The 16,172-nt window shown below is 39.8% G+C and overlaps 3 protein-coding genes across 6 annotated transcripts; 2 read left to right on the top strand and 1 right to left on the bottom strand.

The window, feature by feature from the left end:
* The first annotated feature begins 1,943 nt into the window (after positions 1-1,943).
* On the top strand, positions 1,944-9,417 carry LOC113295404 (proline-rich receptor-like protein kinase PERK10). 4 transcript variants are annotated; one of them, XM_026543746.1, is made up of 14 exons: positions 1,948-2,557; positions 3,221-3,340; positions 3,466-5,067; positions 5,157-5,333; positions 5,464-5,571; positions 5,656-5,865; positions 5,960-6,055; positions 6,234-6,335; positions 6,442-6,552; positions 6,766-7,005; positions 7,096-7,377; positions 7,469-7,864; positions 7,990-8,233; positions 8,323-9,417. In XM_026543746.1, exons 1-14 carry the CDS (start codon positions 2,494-2,496, stop codon positions 9,005-9,007), a joined length of 4,437 nt encoding a protein of 1,478 aa, XP_026399531.1. In that variant the 5' UTR covers positions 1,948-2,493; the 3' UTR covers positions 9,008-9,417. The 4 variants fall into 4 exon arrangements, with proteins under 4 accessions (XP_026399532.1, XP_026399531.1, XP_026399528.1 ...); XM_026543743.1 differs by having other exon boundaries at positions 1,949-2,557; positions 6,634-7,005; XM_026543744.1 differs by having other exon boundaries at positions 1,949-2,557; positions 6,634-7,005; positions 7,472-7,864; positions 8,323-9,007.
* Positions 9,418-10,172: 755 nt separating this feature from the next.
* LOC113300505 (transmembrane protein 258-like) lies at positions 10,173-14,111 on the top strand. Its single transcript, XM_026549706.1, has 4 exons — positions 10,173-10,298; positions 10,403-10,509; positions 13,566-13,644; positions 13,770-14,111. The coding sequence occupies exons 1-4, from the start codon at positions 10,290-10,292 to the stop codon at positions 13,815-13,817; spliced, it is 243 nt and encodes an 80-aa protein (XP_026405491.1). The 5' UTR covers positions 10,173-10,289; the 3' UTR covers positions 13,818-14,111.
* A 488-nt stretch (positions 14,112-14,599) lies between these two features.
* On the bottom strand, positions 14,600-16,071 carry LOC113294066 (NAC domain-containing protein 55-like). Its single transcript, XM_026542490.1, has 2 exons — positions 15,753-16,071; positions 14,600-15,489 (listed from the first exon to the last, which is right to left on the bottom strand). The coding sequence occupies exons 1-2, from the start codon at positions 16,069-16,071 to the stop codon at positions 14,600-14,602; spliced, it is 1,209 nt and encodes a 402-aa protein (XP_026398275.1).
* Between the last annotated feature and the right edge of the window lie 101 nt (positions 16,072-16,172).

The raw sequence follows: 16,172 nt of genomic DNA, 5'->3' as shown, positions 1-16,172 counted from the left end.
AAGGGGTTTCGAGCTGAACAACTATTGGAGATGATGGTGTTAATCGATTTGAAATTGATTTGGAGATTAAGGTTTCTCCTAAATGATTTCGGTGATTTTTAGTGTATGGGTTTCCTGGATCTGAAATTGAAGAAGATTTTTTAGTAGCTTCTGTAGGTGCTATAGAGAACAATACAAAGAGACTGACAAGAAGAAGAGCAGCTGAAGAACAAGAATTGGCTTGAATTATGAAGATATGGCCTGGGAAAATTGAGATACCTAAAATAGATGTATGTTTAAGGACTTACAGGGAAGCTGTTGGTATTGAGCAGGTCAAGGAATGTAGGTTACAGTGAAGCCATGAACTTGGACTAGACTGGTATTTCAAGTGAGAACTCAGCCTGGTACGATGTGCAGCTACAGGTGATGGCCATTGAATGGAACTGAGATATGAAGTACTTGGTTGTTACTTGGTTCCGAGTATGGTGAATATAAGATGTTGCTGCTACGTAGTGTAGTGAAGCTGGTGCAACTGGCTCCTGGTGGTCTGTCCAGTAATCTGAAATGGTGAGAATTGCTACTGGAGTTGATTTGTAGCTGATATGATAGTGTTGGTGAAGTGCAGAGGACTGGTGGATGTGATATTGCATAAGATGTTGCAGGTGATGCTGCAATGAAATTGAGTTGAGTTGAGTGGTGGAGTTGTAGCTGAAGTCACGAGAAGTATTGATGTTGTTAGTTATGCCGCAAGAATCAGATGCGGGGTTGAAGCTGATAACTGAAGGGACGGCAGTGAAGAAAGTGCAGTTGTTTTGGCAGAGCTAGTTGGTGGAATGAAGTGATGTTGCAATGCAGGAAGGTGGAATGAAGTGATGTTGCAATGCAGGAAGAGAGAGCTAGATACTGAAATTGGGAAGATATGAAGCTGCTGGTCACCTGAAGTAATCCTCCGACCACTTTTCCGGTCAAGTAGATTCAACTCTATTTAGCTCGAAGGACTTTTTATATTTTTTTGCACTGCCACCTAAGCATTAACGGCTGTTAACTGCCGTTTACCATTTTTTTTTTTTGAATGAAACAGTCAAGGTAAGGGTACTTTAATAAATTTGTAAAAAACGCGGACATTTTTTTTATGTAAAGTGAAAAGTAGGGATACTTTATCAAAAAGTCCTAATTGCTTTCTATTATGATGATGTAACACTGGCATGACATAAGATGCATGAGTGTCAAAGTGAAAAATTAAATATCCCCACATTGGTGCACATCAAGAGTAAGCCATCTAGAGTGGAACCGGTTGGTCCAGATGTCCCGTTAGTTTTCTCTTTTCTCCTTAAGTTTTGAACCCATTCCTAGCTAACAGGTTGATCGAGCTTGCTTAAATTACCTAACTCGTTTAAATCTAGCTCATTGTATCTGTGACTCAAAAAATGTATACGACACTTTTGAATCTAGAGGTGTGCCAGATAAAAGTTTCTCAGAATCTAATGCGTAAACCGAGCCATACCCGGAATTAGACAATAAAAAAATGGAAAAAACGAACGATCTAACATTTGATTCCCACAAGTCAAGAACAAATACACAAAATTTACGTGGTAAACTTCTCTATTCTAGATTAATAGGTCAAGATAAGTTACATATTTTTGAGTCACATTAATCAGACCTGACTCGAAAATAAACATATTAAGCGGAGTCCAGAGTCCAGATAAATCACATGATTTCAGTCAATTGTAAACTACTCAGATTCAAGCGACTCGGAAGAATCAACAATAAACAAACTAGGTGTAAGCTTCAAGTTCCCTCTGGGCGAGGGTAGTTGTAGATCACCTTTGTGCAACTGTGTTGTTGATGGCTCTATGTGACTATGTCCCACGAAAAGAATTGTACTACAGTAATGAATAGGATTTAATCCTAGAAACCTTAACCAACCACTTAATTCAACCTCAAAGAATGAAAGAAACTTTAATTAACCACAACAAAAAAGAAAGAAGAGTCAAAATTAAAACCATTAAAAATAATCTCAAGATAGAAATAGAGAATCTCCTCTTCCTCATTTACTAAAATTTCCACACACTCTTTCTGTACTCTTCCTCTCTGTATTTATCTCTGTCTTTCACTGTGTAATCAGTCACTTCTTTTGAGTCCTCTCTTTTTCAATTCATTCTAATTCTTCTTCTTCAGTTACTTCAATAAATTTTAATAAATTAGACTTCTCACAAGACCCAGAAGAAAAGAAAAAACTGATTCTTTTGAGAGTTGTTAATGGTTTACTGCATGGCTAACTCAAGTTTCTGCTTCTTGGAAACACAAAGTTTTGATTTTTCTTTACCAACCCAGTTCTGGGTTTACACTAAACCACCTCCTTATTGCTCTTTTTAGTAAATTCCATTCTTAAAGATTAGTTCTTTATTTTGGGTTTCTTCATCTTCTTCTTCAATTTTGAGTCTGGGTTTTTGGGGTTTCTGCTAATTCAGAAGATTTGATTGTTGGAATAAGTACTTTGGTGGAGAAGAAGAAATGGGGATAATCAAAGTGGGGTTTTTGCTCTTCATGATCATTTTTCAAGCTCATGAATCTACAGGTAATGTTAATCAAACTTAATCCTGTCATGCTTTTATTGTTTGTTGTTTAATCTGATGAATTTTGAAGATCTGGGTTTGAGGGTTTTGTATTCAATTTTGTGATCTTGTTATGTCGGTCAGGTTTTGGGCAGTAATGGGTTTGATCCAAATTTGTTCAATGTTTATGGAATTGATGCAATGGATTGAGTTTTTGCTGGGAATTGAGCTGAATTTGTGTTCGTTTTGGTTGATGTGTATGATCTTAAGCTTGTTGTTATTGAAAAATTACTTCAGCCTTGGTGTGTCGGTGAATCTCCCTACTTTGCTGAATTGGTAGTAATGCCGGTTCTGTGAAGATTTTGTTGTTGATTTGTTCATCGAAGAAATGACATTATTCAGGATTCATCAATTTGAAGTAGAAATTAGGTAGACTAGATTTGACCCATTGATGTTTGTTGTGTTTTGAGGTAGAATTTTTCAATCCACTGGTCATTCAATTATGTGCTGAACTTTCGTTAAGCTGGTCTCAGTGAATGGTTGTTTAGCAATGTAGATTTGGTCGAAAACTGAAACCGTGTCTTAGTAATGTATAGGAGTAACGGTATACTCGTTTACTTGTTCGATGGACTTGTTAAGTACTCCAATTTAATGACACAATTACGACTTTTTTTGTTGTTGTGCAGGGTACAGAATATCCCGATCTCTAGATATTTCTTCTATTCATCCTCCTGGTGAAGAAAATTCACCTAACATTGCTTATAGAAAGAAATTTAGCATACTAAGTTCATTGACTCCGCCTACAGGTAACCGTTCTAAATCCTCACATGAGCTACTTGCTATTCGATTATGTAACTATTCCATTTGCAGTAACCTCATGAAAAGAACAAAAGTATAGTTGTTAAATAAATCTCATTGCTAAGTAATGCAGGATCAGCCGTACCTCCTGCTGTAGCATCACAACCTCGTGCATCTGCACCCATATCCCAACCCTTTGAAGGTTTCTTACCATCCACGGCACCTAGTCCTCCATCAGTCGTGCCATCACTTAATTCACCACCGTTGCCTCAAGTCATTCAAGGAGTTGAACCATCCATGGCACCTAGTAATCCAATTGGTGTACCATCTGCTGAGTCAAAACCGGCACCGGAACCTTTGCAGGGGTTGGTCCCATCAGTGCCACCTATTCCTCCAGATGTGCCGACAGATTACATTGCACCGACTAAGAAGTTCGTTCAAGGAGTTGTTCCATCCACACCACTTAGTGGTCCGGTTGTTCTGCCACCTGATAAGTCAGAGCCCGTTCCCCGACCCTTGCAAGGGATAGTGCCATCTTCACCACCTATTCCTCCAGATGTGTCAACAGATTACATTGCACCGATTAAGCAATTCTTTCAAGAAGTTGTTCCATCCACACCACCCAATGGTCCAGTTGCTGTGCCACCTGATAAGTCAGAGCCCGTTCCCCGACCCTTGCAAGGGATAGTACCATCTTCACCACCTATTTCTCCAGTGGATGTGCCGTTTAATAACTCATCACTGAGTCCCATGTCTGTTGAAGGAAATGTATCATCCACACCACCTAGTCAGGTTGTCGTGCCATCAAACGAGTCAGAACTGGCTCCCCAAACCTTGCAAGAGCTAGTACCAGCAACATCACCTAGACCTCCAGTGTTTGTACCATCAGAGAAGTCAGCGCCAATATCTGAAGTTGTTCAAGGTATTGTACCATCCATGCCACCTGATCCTCCAACCTTTCTGCTGCCAAATAAGTCTTCACCCCTCCCCCAAATTGTTCCGGGAATTGTACCATCGTTGTCCCCTACCTCTCCAGTTGATGTGGCATCAAATAAGTCAGCACCTATGCCTCTAGTTGTCCCAGAAGTACCATCAGTGACCCCTGTTCCTCCAATCTCCGTGCCAGCAGATAAGTCAGCACCGCCGCCCCAACTTGTTATAGAGATTGTACCGTCAATGCCGCCTAATCCTCCAGCTACCGTGCCATCAAATACGTCAGCACCAACGCCGCGAGTTGCTCCAATAATTGTAGGATCCATGCCACCTGTTCCTCCAATCTCTGTGCCATCAAATAAGTCAGCACCACCATCCCAAGTTGTTCCAGGAAATGTACCATCAATGCCCCCTAATCCTCCAATCACCGTGCCATCAAATAAGTCAGCTGGATCGCCTCGAGTTGCTCCAGTAATTGTACCATCCGTACCCCCTACTCCTACAGTTTCTGTGCCATCAGGTACGTCACCACCATTGCCGCAAGTTGTTCCAGGAGTTGTACCATCAATGGCCCCTAGTTCTCCAATCACCATTCCAACAAATAAGTCAGCACAGCCACCCCAAGTTGTTCATGGCATCGTGCCATCCATATCTCCAAGTCATTCAATTGTTGTGCCGTCACATAAAGTAGCACCTAAGCAGCAAGTCCCAAAAGGAATTGTACCATCCATGCCACCAAGTGTTCCTTCTCATGGAATATCACCAGATAACGGGATGCCTACCAAGATACCTCTCGCTCCAGGTACTTGACTTACTTTATTTTTGTGTCATTAGTCTGAAGTATTAATGGATCGGCACCTGATCTACATGCTTTTTGTTCTTAACATGCAGCACCTGTTGGATCTCCACCGAACATAATTCTTAGTAAACCACCAGCTATGCACCCCACCATGCCGAGAGTAGCTCCGGCAGTAGCACCACCTGTTGAATCACCACCAGGAGAACATACACGAAATCCACCGGCTGCACACCCAACCTTGCCGAAAATATCTCCGTCCAGCGTATCAGGTGTGCATTATGAATTATGTTAATGATTTGTTGTGTTCCTGCACCCTTGTTTTGAGGGTTGAGCAACTCCAACATGTGGATACTTTGTGTAATTGATTTAGGTTGGATCTTTCCCAACATGATGTTGCAGAACCTGTTGCTTCTCCATTATCAACTCCTCCGTCCAGCATCAAAAATAAGACACGTGTATCTCCAGTTGCTTCCCCTCCATTAGCCAACCATTCCCCCCCTGCTAAAGGTATTTAACAAAATTTTGAATTTTTGAATAAAATTAGAATATTAAGAATGGTTTCATCATTTGACGCTTTCTTTTCTACCATAGCCTCTCCACCGCGCAAATCGATGAGACCTTCTGATAACGCGCCTGCACCTTCCAAGTTGTCTCCGAGACCCCCGAAAAGTAGCCAGGTTCATAGTCCTGCATCGCGACCCGCACATTCATTCCAGAAGTATCATTATTCAAGAAGAAGTGCCAGAACCCCTGCCCCTGCACCATCGTTTTTATTTCCTCCACCAACGTCTAACCACCAAGGTTTGACATTTTGCTCATAGCAAATTAAACCAAACATGTTATCTAACTTGTGAGATACTTATCTCTTTCTGTTTTTGTTTATGCTATTTTAAAGGTCCCGCCACTTCCCCTCCTACTTCACCTTCTCCAATAGCACCTCCGCAGAAGCGTACACGAAGGCATCGTCAGTATCCTCCACCTACAAATCAAGGTAATCGAACTGTTAAGCAGTATCTGCATTCGATATAATACTAAATCTTAAGTTAAAGATACAAATGCTTGATATAAATATCTATAAGGAACTAAGTCGATTTTATCTCTAATTTTGGATTTTCTCGTGTTCACTTTAATTGAATGTTGCGTTTGTTTTTGACGGTCCTATCGTGCAGCCCCTGCCGTTTCTCCAGTTGAGCCTCCCTTCCCTTCCACAATCAGGCACCATTCACCTGAGGCTTCACCCCTATCACCTGCTCGATCTGAGCCTTCGCTAAGTACGAAGTCAATATGTATTATGTCTTTGAGTTTATTTGTTTCCTTCACAGGAGTGCTTATTTAAATGTTGTTTCATGACTGGCTTTTCTAATTGGTTTTACTCAGGGCCTAGTCTGCCTCCTAAAAGTTCACCTTCAGGTTCTCTGTCAAGGAAGCCGAAGGCCCCATTGCCACCACCAATTATTCAGGCACTACCACCTCCACCTCCTAATCAAGGTATGTAAAATAATTCCATGTGACTGTAGTTATACTGTAATTGTTTTGTTTTATGAACTACCAACATTACCGTACTTGTAGATTGCACAGCACTTGCATGCACAGAGCCATTAACGAATAGTCCTCCTGGGTCACCATGCGGTTGTGTGGCACCAATGCAAGTAGGGTTACGTCTTGGTGTTGCATTGTACAATTTCTTCCCATTGGTTTCAGAGCTAGCCGAGGAAATCGCGACAGGGGTTTTCATGAAGCTAAGTCAAGTTCGTATCATGGGTGCAAATGCTGATGGCCAACAGCTAGATGAAACTGTCGTTCTCATTGATCTGGTTCCACTTGGAGAGAGGTTTGATAACACCACAGCATTTCTGACTTTCGAAAAGTTCTGGCGCAAGCAAGTTCCCATTAAGGCTACCTTGTTTGGTTACTATGAAGTATTATACGTCCGCTATCCTGGTATATATGCAAATCAATTTCTTTCCTGTGAATCATAACTGAAATGTCGCCACCTGCTTGAATCCCATCTCTCTCTCTTTCCATCTCCAGGTCTTCCTCAACCACCACCTTCGGCACCATTTACAACACTAGATGATGGGTCTGTCCATGGAAGTCATGGAAGGGCGATACACCCTTTTGGGGTTGACGTGAGTAAGAAAAGGGGGCGAATTGGTGGGAGCTTGATAGCTATCATAATCCTATCTTCTTCCATAGCTATAGCCTTGTGCTTCAGAATAGTTTGGCTTCTGGTATTGAGATGTCGAAACCATACTAGGCAGATTCCTGAAACAGCTCCTCCACTCTTAATGCCGTCCCTGTCAAAGCCATCTGGTATTGTTCTAGTCCTGTGCTAAATAGTGGTTTATTAGTAACATTGTCGTTTCTATACTGTATTGGATAAGGTTCTAAAATGAAATTATAGCAGGTACAGCTGGATCTATGGTATTTGGAAGTGGGACCAGTTCTGCATCGATGTCATTTGCCTCGAGCATCAATACATACGCAGGATCTGCGAAGACTTACAGTGCAGCTGAAATAGAGAAAGCAACTAATAACTTTCATGATACGAGAATACTCGGGGAAGGTGGATTTGGGCGTGTATATAGAGGTATTCTGGATGATGGGACAAACGTTGCAGTGAAGGTTCTTAAGAGAGATGATCAGCAAGGTGGAAGAGAATTTTTAGCAGAAGTTGAGATGCTTGGCCGTCTACATCACAGAAATTTGGTCAAGTTGATTGGTATATGCATAGAAGAGAAGGCACGATGCCTGGTCTACGAACTGATTGCAAATGGCAGTGTAGAATCCCACTTACATGGTAGTAATTCCAATTCCCAAGCATGAATATGCTCGAATCATGTAAAACTCCGCACTCCTGTTGGATATCACATGTTTTCATTCTGATGCCCGATAAAATGATTGGTCTATTTTCTGTTTACTCAGGACCAGACAAGGAAATTGCTCCACTTGACTGGGGTTCACGTATTAAGATAGCACTTGGTGCTGCTCGGGGTCTAGCTTATTTGCACGAAGACTCGAGCCCCCATGTAATTCATCGGGATTTCAAGTCCAGCAACATCTTGCTAGAACATGACTTTAGTCCAAAAGTGTCCGACTTTGGTTTAGCTAGAACAGCTTTAGAGGAGGGAGACCAGCATATTACAACACGGGTTATGGGAACATTCGGGTATGCATTTTCTTTCTTCAATTTCTTAATCCTTCAGCCTATAAAGCTGAACAAAAGAAGCATTATCCTTAATAAGTCTTCCTTTGCAGTTATGTAGCTCCAGAATATGCGATGACCGGGCATCTTCTTGTCAAGAGTGACGTCTACAGCTATGGTGTGGTTCTACTCGAGCTCCTAACAGGAAGAAAACCTGTGGACATGTCACAGCCACAAGGTCGAGAGAATTTAGTGTCTTGGGCTCGCCCATTCCTCACAAGTAAAGAAGGTTTAGAGATGATCATCGACCCATCATTAGGGTCAAACGTTCCATTTGATAGTGTAGGAAAGGTAGCAGCAATAGCATCAATGTGTGTTCAACCAGAAGTCACACACAGACCATTTATGGGGGAAGTAGTTCAAGCTCTAAAGCTAGTCTGTAACGAGTGCGATGAATCAAAAGCAGGAGGTTCAGAAAGTTGTGGCCAAGAGGATGCATCAGTTGCAGATATGGAAACCAGAACAAGTAGTGATTCATCCCAAATACCAGATTCTTCTTCGCGCGCACGTTATTCATTGCCCGATTACAGCCCCAGTCCAGACGCACATAGTGGTTTATCTTTATCAGCCTCTGACGTATTTAGCTCTGCAAGAGTTGGAAGACGGGAATCAGGATCATTTAGAAGGTACTCTAGTTCTGGACCTCTGAGAACAGGAAGGAGCAGACAATTCTGGGAGAGAGTACGAGGACTCTCTCGCGGTACAGTTAGCGAGCATGGAGTTGCATTCAGGTTATAAACAGTACAGTCTACGGTCCTCCGAAGCTTTTGGCAATGCTGTCTATCATCAGAACGGCCAGATTCAGGTACTTGCACCTTGCAAATTATGACCCACTTGGCTCGGAAAGCAAGGAAAAAAATATAAGCGATAACTTGGTAAAAGGCCAACCATGACTCAACTTTGCAAGCTGCATCGCCGGATAACGGAAGACTCCTTAGATACTTAAAAGTGGGTGGAAAATAAAGATCAAATGCCCCTTTTTTACTATGGGAAAAAAAAAAGATTTTGATCCATCACCCCATGTAGTGAAAAGCAATGTAACTTATAGATGTCCAGTCATAATGACGAGAACAATTTTTCAGTGTAAATTATACAATCATAGTAAAGTTTATGAAGAAACTTAACCTCTTGGTTTCTTCAGATTTCTTACAAAATTACATTTACATTACACCAGCTCCTAATCTGCCAAAGTATCACTACAGTTTTCGCCCATGTGAAATAAATAAATCACGACATTTGAAAAACCGCTTAATATGACTGTGAATACTAGCCGAGCTCACAACATGTTTTTTCTTTTTTTGTTTTTTGCTGGATTAGATTCGGTGCCAGTCAAATGTCAGACTGTTTTTTAGTTTGATCTGACTCGCAATCTGAGTCAGATCTACATGTTTGTTTTTTTGCTGATTCGGCATCTGGATTAGACTCAGCACGAGTCAAATGTCAGACTGTTTTTTAGTTAGATCAGACTCGCGATCTGAGTCATACCGACATGTTTGTTTTTTTGTTGATTCGACGACTGGATTAGACTCGACGCGAGTCAAATATCAGACTGTTTTTAGTTAGATCTGACTCGCGATCTGAGTTAGACCTACATGTGTTGTTTTTTTGCTGATTCGGCATCTGGATCAGTCTCAGACGCGAGTAATAAAATACCCTGATTCACGGGAGCAACTGAGTGATACTTTTGAGTCAAATGTAGATAAAAAATAAACATATTGAATCATATCCAGATAGATTCAAACGATTTCAGTCAGATCCAGGCGATTTCGGCCATATCCAGACAGTTGAGTCGGGAGAAAACAAAGAGGGTGTAAGCCACGCCAAGTTGAGCCAACCCAAGCAGAATTGAGCCGAGCTAACCCGAGCCTGTCTATTCAGCTTTCCTTTTAAGCTCGTGGCTTAAGCTTATCAGAGCGAAGACTAGACTGCCTGAAAGAGAGAGAGACAGAGGGAGAGCTATAGAAAGGGGGAAACTTAGATTCACAATTTCGTAACCCACTGCTCTAAATTGAAAAACGTAATGGGGATGGTAAGTTTGATTTAAACAAAAACCCATTCTAGAATTCCAAAAAAGTTTTGATCTTTTCTCACATCTTAATTTTTTGATTTTTTTTTTTGTTGTTGTTGATGAAGGCTCAATCAGGGAAACCCATTACAAGTCCAGTTCCAGAAGCTTGGTATCCAACCTTAGCTTTTTTCATGCTGACCATTGGACTTCTACTCACTGCTGCTTTCTTCATGTAAGTGATTCATCAACAATTTTCTAGGGGCATTGCCCCTTTTTGATTTAGATTATGTTAGATCCTCCCAAAGATTTAGGTATGGTAGAGCTTTTAGATCATTCATATAGAATAGTCTGTTTGGTTCAAGTAATTGAATTCTATAAAATTGTAATACGGTACAAGGTAATTGGTTTATTTTTGATGGAGCACACCTGTTTGATTAAAGTAATTAAATTTTGCTGAAATTAAAATTTAAGGTGATTGGTTGATTTCGTATTCAGTGATACAATTATCACTTCTTAAGTGAATCAATTACATTGGTGGGATTATCTGAACTGATCATGCTACTAGTGTAATCTTTACGAAATTACCTAAGGAAATACAAGTCAATTTCCTTTTAATATTCTTCTGACCGGATACTTTTTGCTTGCATTGCTAAATTCAAGGTATTTGGAAAAACCCTTTTTGGGGACCATTAGTTTGGGTGTTTTGGGTCTTATCTGTTCCTGTTGCTTGTGTTTGCCTTGACATTGTTCTAGAAAGAGAGTTAAGTTCTGTATGTGATTGAGTTTGTTTTGTACTAGGTAAACTCTGGGGTTTGGGTATCTCTGATTATATCTGTTAATTTTGTTTATAATCTCCCACTCACGTTTCTTAAAAGAAGGTTAAGTTCTGTAGTTCTGAATTCTATTGGTTGTATTTCTGGGGTTTTACAGTTCAGTTAGCTGACCCTATAGCAATGGTTTTCAATAGTGATTCATTGTGAAGTTTAGCTGAAGGGGCTAAGAATCCTGTGGTAGTTGGTGGTTCAATATATTGTTCACTAGCCGATTCACTCACTTAGGAGTGATTGGAGTGGTAGAGTCTAATGCTTTTTGATTGAAACTAGCCATTGTTCATAAGCCAATTCGCTCACTTAGGAGTGATTGGAGTCGTAGGGTCTGAATGCTTTTTGTTTGACAGAGCCCAACTTTGAGACAAGTTTGTCACCTTAACTCAGAAAATCATACTTCAAATGTATGGTGCAAACCCTCTCGTTTGCATAAGGTTTTTCATCATCCAGATTTCTAATACCTTCATACCTTTTAAACTGCCACTTGAGAAGTCTTAGAGAATAGAATCACAATCTAAGTTTGTGGTGTTTCATAGTTTTTCATGGACACTTGTCTGCTAACTTACTGGTATACCTTAACTTCTACTGGTTGCTTGTGGTTTGCAAGAGAAAAATTAAAAGTTACATATTTCAGACTACACACACTTAGTTATAAGCGGGTGACTTACATGTCAATTAGCTGACCATCTGGTGATGCTTTCATTAAAATGTGGTAGTCCACTATGTTGTCCCTTAGCTGATTCATTCACTTAGGGGTGACTGGAGTTCAGAGTTTGAATGCTTTCTGGCCTTTTTCATGCTAACCATTGGATTTCTACTCACTGCTGCTTTCTTCATGTAAGTTATCCATCAACAGTTTGTTTCTTAGGGGCAATGGCCCCTTTTGATTTAGAGTTAGTTAGCCACCCCCCAAAGATTTAGGTACGGTAGTGCCGTAGAGCTTTAGATCACCACATAATACGGTGTAAGGTAATTGGTTTAAGTAATTGAAATTGAATTCTGCTTAAAGTGAAAATAAAGGTGATTGGTTGATTTTTTATATAGTCACACGATTATCACTTAAGTGAATCAAGAACATCGGTTGGATTATACCATTCTGTGAGTCAAGTACTAGGAGCTGGATTCGACTATCTGAACTGAACATGGTACCAGTGTAATCTTCACTAAATTACCTAAGGAAATACTAATAAATTTCCTCTCAACATTTTTGTGATGAATAATCTTAGCTAAATTCCAGGTATTTGGAAACTAATTTTTGGTAGCATTAGTTTGGGTGTTTTCAATGTTATCTGTTCATGTTGCTGTTAATTGACGTGCAAATTTTCTAGGAAGCGGAGTTAATTTCTCTATGTGAGAGTTCAGACACTTGTTTTTACTTCCTATAAGGTGTACTCCAGGGTTCGTGTATCTTTGACTGTGTCTGTTGATTTTGTGTATAATCACCCTGTCATTGTTCTAACTTCTAAAGAAGAGGTTAAATTCTGTATTTCACTGTTTAGACACTTGGTTTGCTTGTTTGTATAATGGGGTTTTACAGGTCCCTTTGCTGACCCCATAGCAATTGTTTCTCAAAATGATTCACTGCGGAGTCAAGTGAAAGGGACAAAGAATCCTGTGGCAGATGTTGGTCTATTATATTGTTCATAAGCCGATTCACTCACTTAGGAGTGATTGGAGCCATAGAGTTATAATGCATTTTTATAGACACTAGTGGAAACCTTCTCGTTTGCATAAGGCTTTTCATTACCCAGATTCCTAATGCCTTCTTACCCTTTAAACTGCCATTTGAGAAATATTAGAGACGAGAATCACAATCTACTCTAGGTTACTAGTCATACACGGTTTGTGGTGTTTCATAGTTCCTCATGGACACTTCTCTCCTAACTTACTGGTGTACCTTCAGTGAGTGAATGACTAATTATACTCGGAGGTCTTACAGGTCAATTAGCTGAGCATCTCGCAGTGGTTTTTTATTGAAATTTTTAATTATAAGGTTAGGTCAGGTGAAAGGGACCAAGAAGCCTATATTTGGTGGTGGTCCATTATATTGGCCATTAGCTGATTCAGTCACCTAGGGGTGACATGAGCACAGTGTTTGAATACTTTCTGACAGCTAAAAACCGGAAGAATATGTAAGATTTGAAATGGTGCCGATCCCTATTGTATGTGTAACGTTTTTCAGTACCGAACATCTAACACCTGCTTACCCTCTCAACTTCCTTTTCGTGACGACCTAAACCAATTGCTGGCTACTCCAGGTTCACCAGTTACACACAGTTTGTGTTGATTGAATAGTTTGATAGCCCTACACGCACCTATTTTATAACTGCTTGATGTACCTTATTTTGTAGACTACTTCCGTGGCTTGTGGTTTAGGTAATATTTATGACCAAATGATGCGAGTTCTTTTTCAATTTTCATTCAAGAGTTCTTATGTGTTTCCACACCTTGTTTTGTGCAGCTACGAAGCTACTTCTTCCAAGAAAAACAAAATCATAACAAAAGAGCTTATTACTGGAGCAGTCACTTCTATTTTCTTGGTATGGTCTCCTTATATTGTTTGTGTTTCACTTTAATGTTTTTATATAAACTTGACATCCCGGAAGAAGTCCTCTAGTGATGATAACACTGATGTTGTTTGCTTTGTCTTTCCGTCTGTTCTCAGGGTTTCGGATCTTTGTTCTTGCTTCTTGCTACTGGTGTTTACGTATGATTTTTCAAAGAGACACAGTAGAAAGGCGAAAAATTCTGGTGAACCCTAAAAGGGTTACCGCAATATTTACATGGAAAGGTAGTGTAGCTTTCTCACAAATGGAATCAAAATCTCTAGTACTGGATTCTGCAATAAGAAGTGATTATGAGATATTATATCAGATATCTGTAATTTTGTATTGGACTAATATGGCCTGTGAGAAGCACTTTGTAGCTTAATATCTTTTTTTCACTGTGTTTTATTGTTAAGAAAGATAAGTAAATTTAGGTACCAATTGTTTTTAACATTTGCAAATCTCGAATCTAAAATGACTTACATATATATGCAAACATTGAACTAGAGCTGAGGCCTAGAATTGATTCGTTATACTCAGAATAGGATGCTTAAATTAATATCACTAAAATGGATCCTTTAAACCTGTGAATCTGCAGGATCTATATTGTAAATGAGTAATCAGGCTACCTAGGTACGTAGGTATCTTGTAGTGATCTACACTACAAATGAGTAATCAGGCTCAATCTACAGGATCTATATTGTAAAATTGAAAGGATAAAGGAGGGAGATAAACAAAACCAAAACAATTCTATTCGAAAATCTGAAAATGAAAAAAGCCCCAATACATAATAGAATGGCACATGTGCTGACGGGTACTATTTTCTTTCCCTTGATCAGTATAAAATTTAAATGCTGACGAGTTTCGAACTCAGAACAATGATATCATCACACAATGACTTTATCACTATAGTACAGTTCCACCGGCATCAAATACTATATTTCAAAAGTTAAAAAAGTCCGGTCTCCAATATATATTCTAAATCATCGTCAAGTTCTTCATAAGAAATCATCCCCGACTCCTTTTCTGGCTGCACAGCTTCAACCTCTGAATTGATCATTAATGTGTCATTAGTACACTCTTGATTACCATCCGAAGCAGCGTTATCCCCTCCAATAGCTCTGGAATCATCAGCTGCAACAGCTGCCTGGAGTAAGTCAGCGGATAAATCCAAGTTGTTTTCTTCTTTTTGGTCATCAGTAAATAGTGGTGGTACTACTGTCTTATCTTGGTAAACTGAAGGTGACAGAGGCTTGTTGTAAAAATAATCACCATATGGTGGTACTACTGTCTTATGTCGGTAAGCTGAAGGTAACCACAGATGCTTGTTGTACAAAGAATCACCATATGAGTAGATTTTCTGCTGAGGTTGTGGCACGGCATCTTGGAGGAACCATGAAAAAGAAAAATCTGGAAAGCCTGCAGCATCTAGTAGTTTTGTTGAAGACGTAAATGGTTTATGCTGCAGATAATTATCTTCCGAGGCTGGTACTACATTACCCGATGAAATACTTGAACCCTGAAAGTGTTGTAAACCCGCCCCACCCGCGCCGGTATGATAATCAGTATTAGCATAATATTGCTTTGACGATGTCGATGATGGTGACGATGTTGATCCTCCGTTCGTGCTTCTTATCCTTCTGATCTTAACAATCGCATGATCTAACATTTGTTCACCTCGTAGGATTGAGTACTCGTACATGTTCCAAGTCACACTATTTCCATCGGACGTTAGTGTTGTCATCTTCCTTTTTCTACCCTTAGATTTTGCAGCATTATCAGTATACGAAAAATATCTCTTCCTTACTTTATATGATTGGTCTTTATAGATTTGTTCACCTGTAACACCAAAAATCCAAATTTTGATTAGTACCGAGAACTGTAAACAAACCCTAGGTTTCAAAAAGATAGTCTTATTTGGTGATGCATGTCAACAGAACACTGTCTATAATATTGCAATTTCGCATGCATGTCAAAAAAACACAGAGTATTGCAAAAAACAATCAAATACCAAGAATGACGCAACTTTTTTGCATGCATGTTCAAAAATTATTACCAAGAATCAAAATTTTCATATCCTAACGGAAGTTATGATATATTACCTTTATCCCCTGTCCACGTTCCGCGTCCGGCAGATCTACTTATCCGGCTACCGTTCTCCCACTTTTTGGTCAACTTAGTAAAGAAATACAACGTGTCATCGAAATTTTCATCATAAGACGCAAATTGTTTATACCATTCTTTACCCTGTCCAAAAGTGACCTCTATGTCCGGTGATTCTTTCCCATAAAGTTCCCCAGTCTCAAAAATATGTTCACTTGGAAGAGGTTTGCCTTCGACCTTTGGAACCAAATAGTATCGAATGAGCACTTCATCGGTTGGCTTGAAACGATAACCAGTTGGCGCTTGAAATTTACTCATTTTTTCTTTTTCTTTTGGTGATTAAGACGAATCAAGAACAAACAAAAAAGAAAAACTCACGCACTAATCTCGCTTGCTCACTAAATCTTGATACTTACTTA

The sequence above is a fragment of the Papaver somniferum genome, chromosome 7, assembly GCF_003573695.1.
Source record: "Papaver somniferum cultivar HN1 chromosome 7, ASM357369v1, whole genome shotgun sequence".
In the NCBI taxonomy this organism is placed as follows: domain Eukaryota; kingdom Viridiplantae; phylum Streptophyta; class Magnoliopsida; order Ranunculales; family Papaveraceae; genus Papaver; species Papaver somniferum.
The sequence above is the reverse complement of the archived record's forward strand: the minus strand, read 5'-3'. Positions and strand labels throughout refer to the sequence as shown.

Bases quoted from the DNA above. Each gene is read 5' to 3' on its own strand.
- LOC113295404 (XM_026543743.1), top strand. From the start codon at position 2,494: ATGGGGATAATCAAAGTGGGGTTTTTGCTCTTCATGATCATTTTTCAA. The intron at 3,341-3,465 runs GTAACCGTTCTA...TAAGTAATGCAG, and splicing joins TTCATTGACTCCGCCTACAG to GATCAGCCGTACCTCCTGCT. The intron at 5,068-5,156 runs GTACTTGACTTA...CTTAACATGCAG, and splicing joins CAAGATACCTCTCGCTCCAG to CACCTGTTGGATCTCCACCG.
- LOC113300505 (XM_026549706.1), top strand. The intron at 10,510-13,565 runs GTAAGTGATTCA...TGTTTTGTGCAG, and splicing joins CTCACTGCTGCTTTCTTCAT to CTACGAAGCTACTTCTTCCA. The intron at 13,645-13,769 runs GTATGGTCTCCT...GTCTGTTCTCAG, and splicing joins CAGTCACTTCTATTTTCTTG to GGTTTCGGATCTTTGTTCTT.
- LOC113294066 (XM_026542490.1), bottom strand. From the start codon at position 16,071: ATGAGTAAATTTCAAGCGCCAACTGGTTATCGTTTCAAGCCAACCGAT. The intron at 15,490-15,752 runs GTAATATATCAT...TTGGTGTTACAG, and splicing joins AACGTGGACAGGGGATAAAG to GTGAACAAATCTATAAAGAC.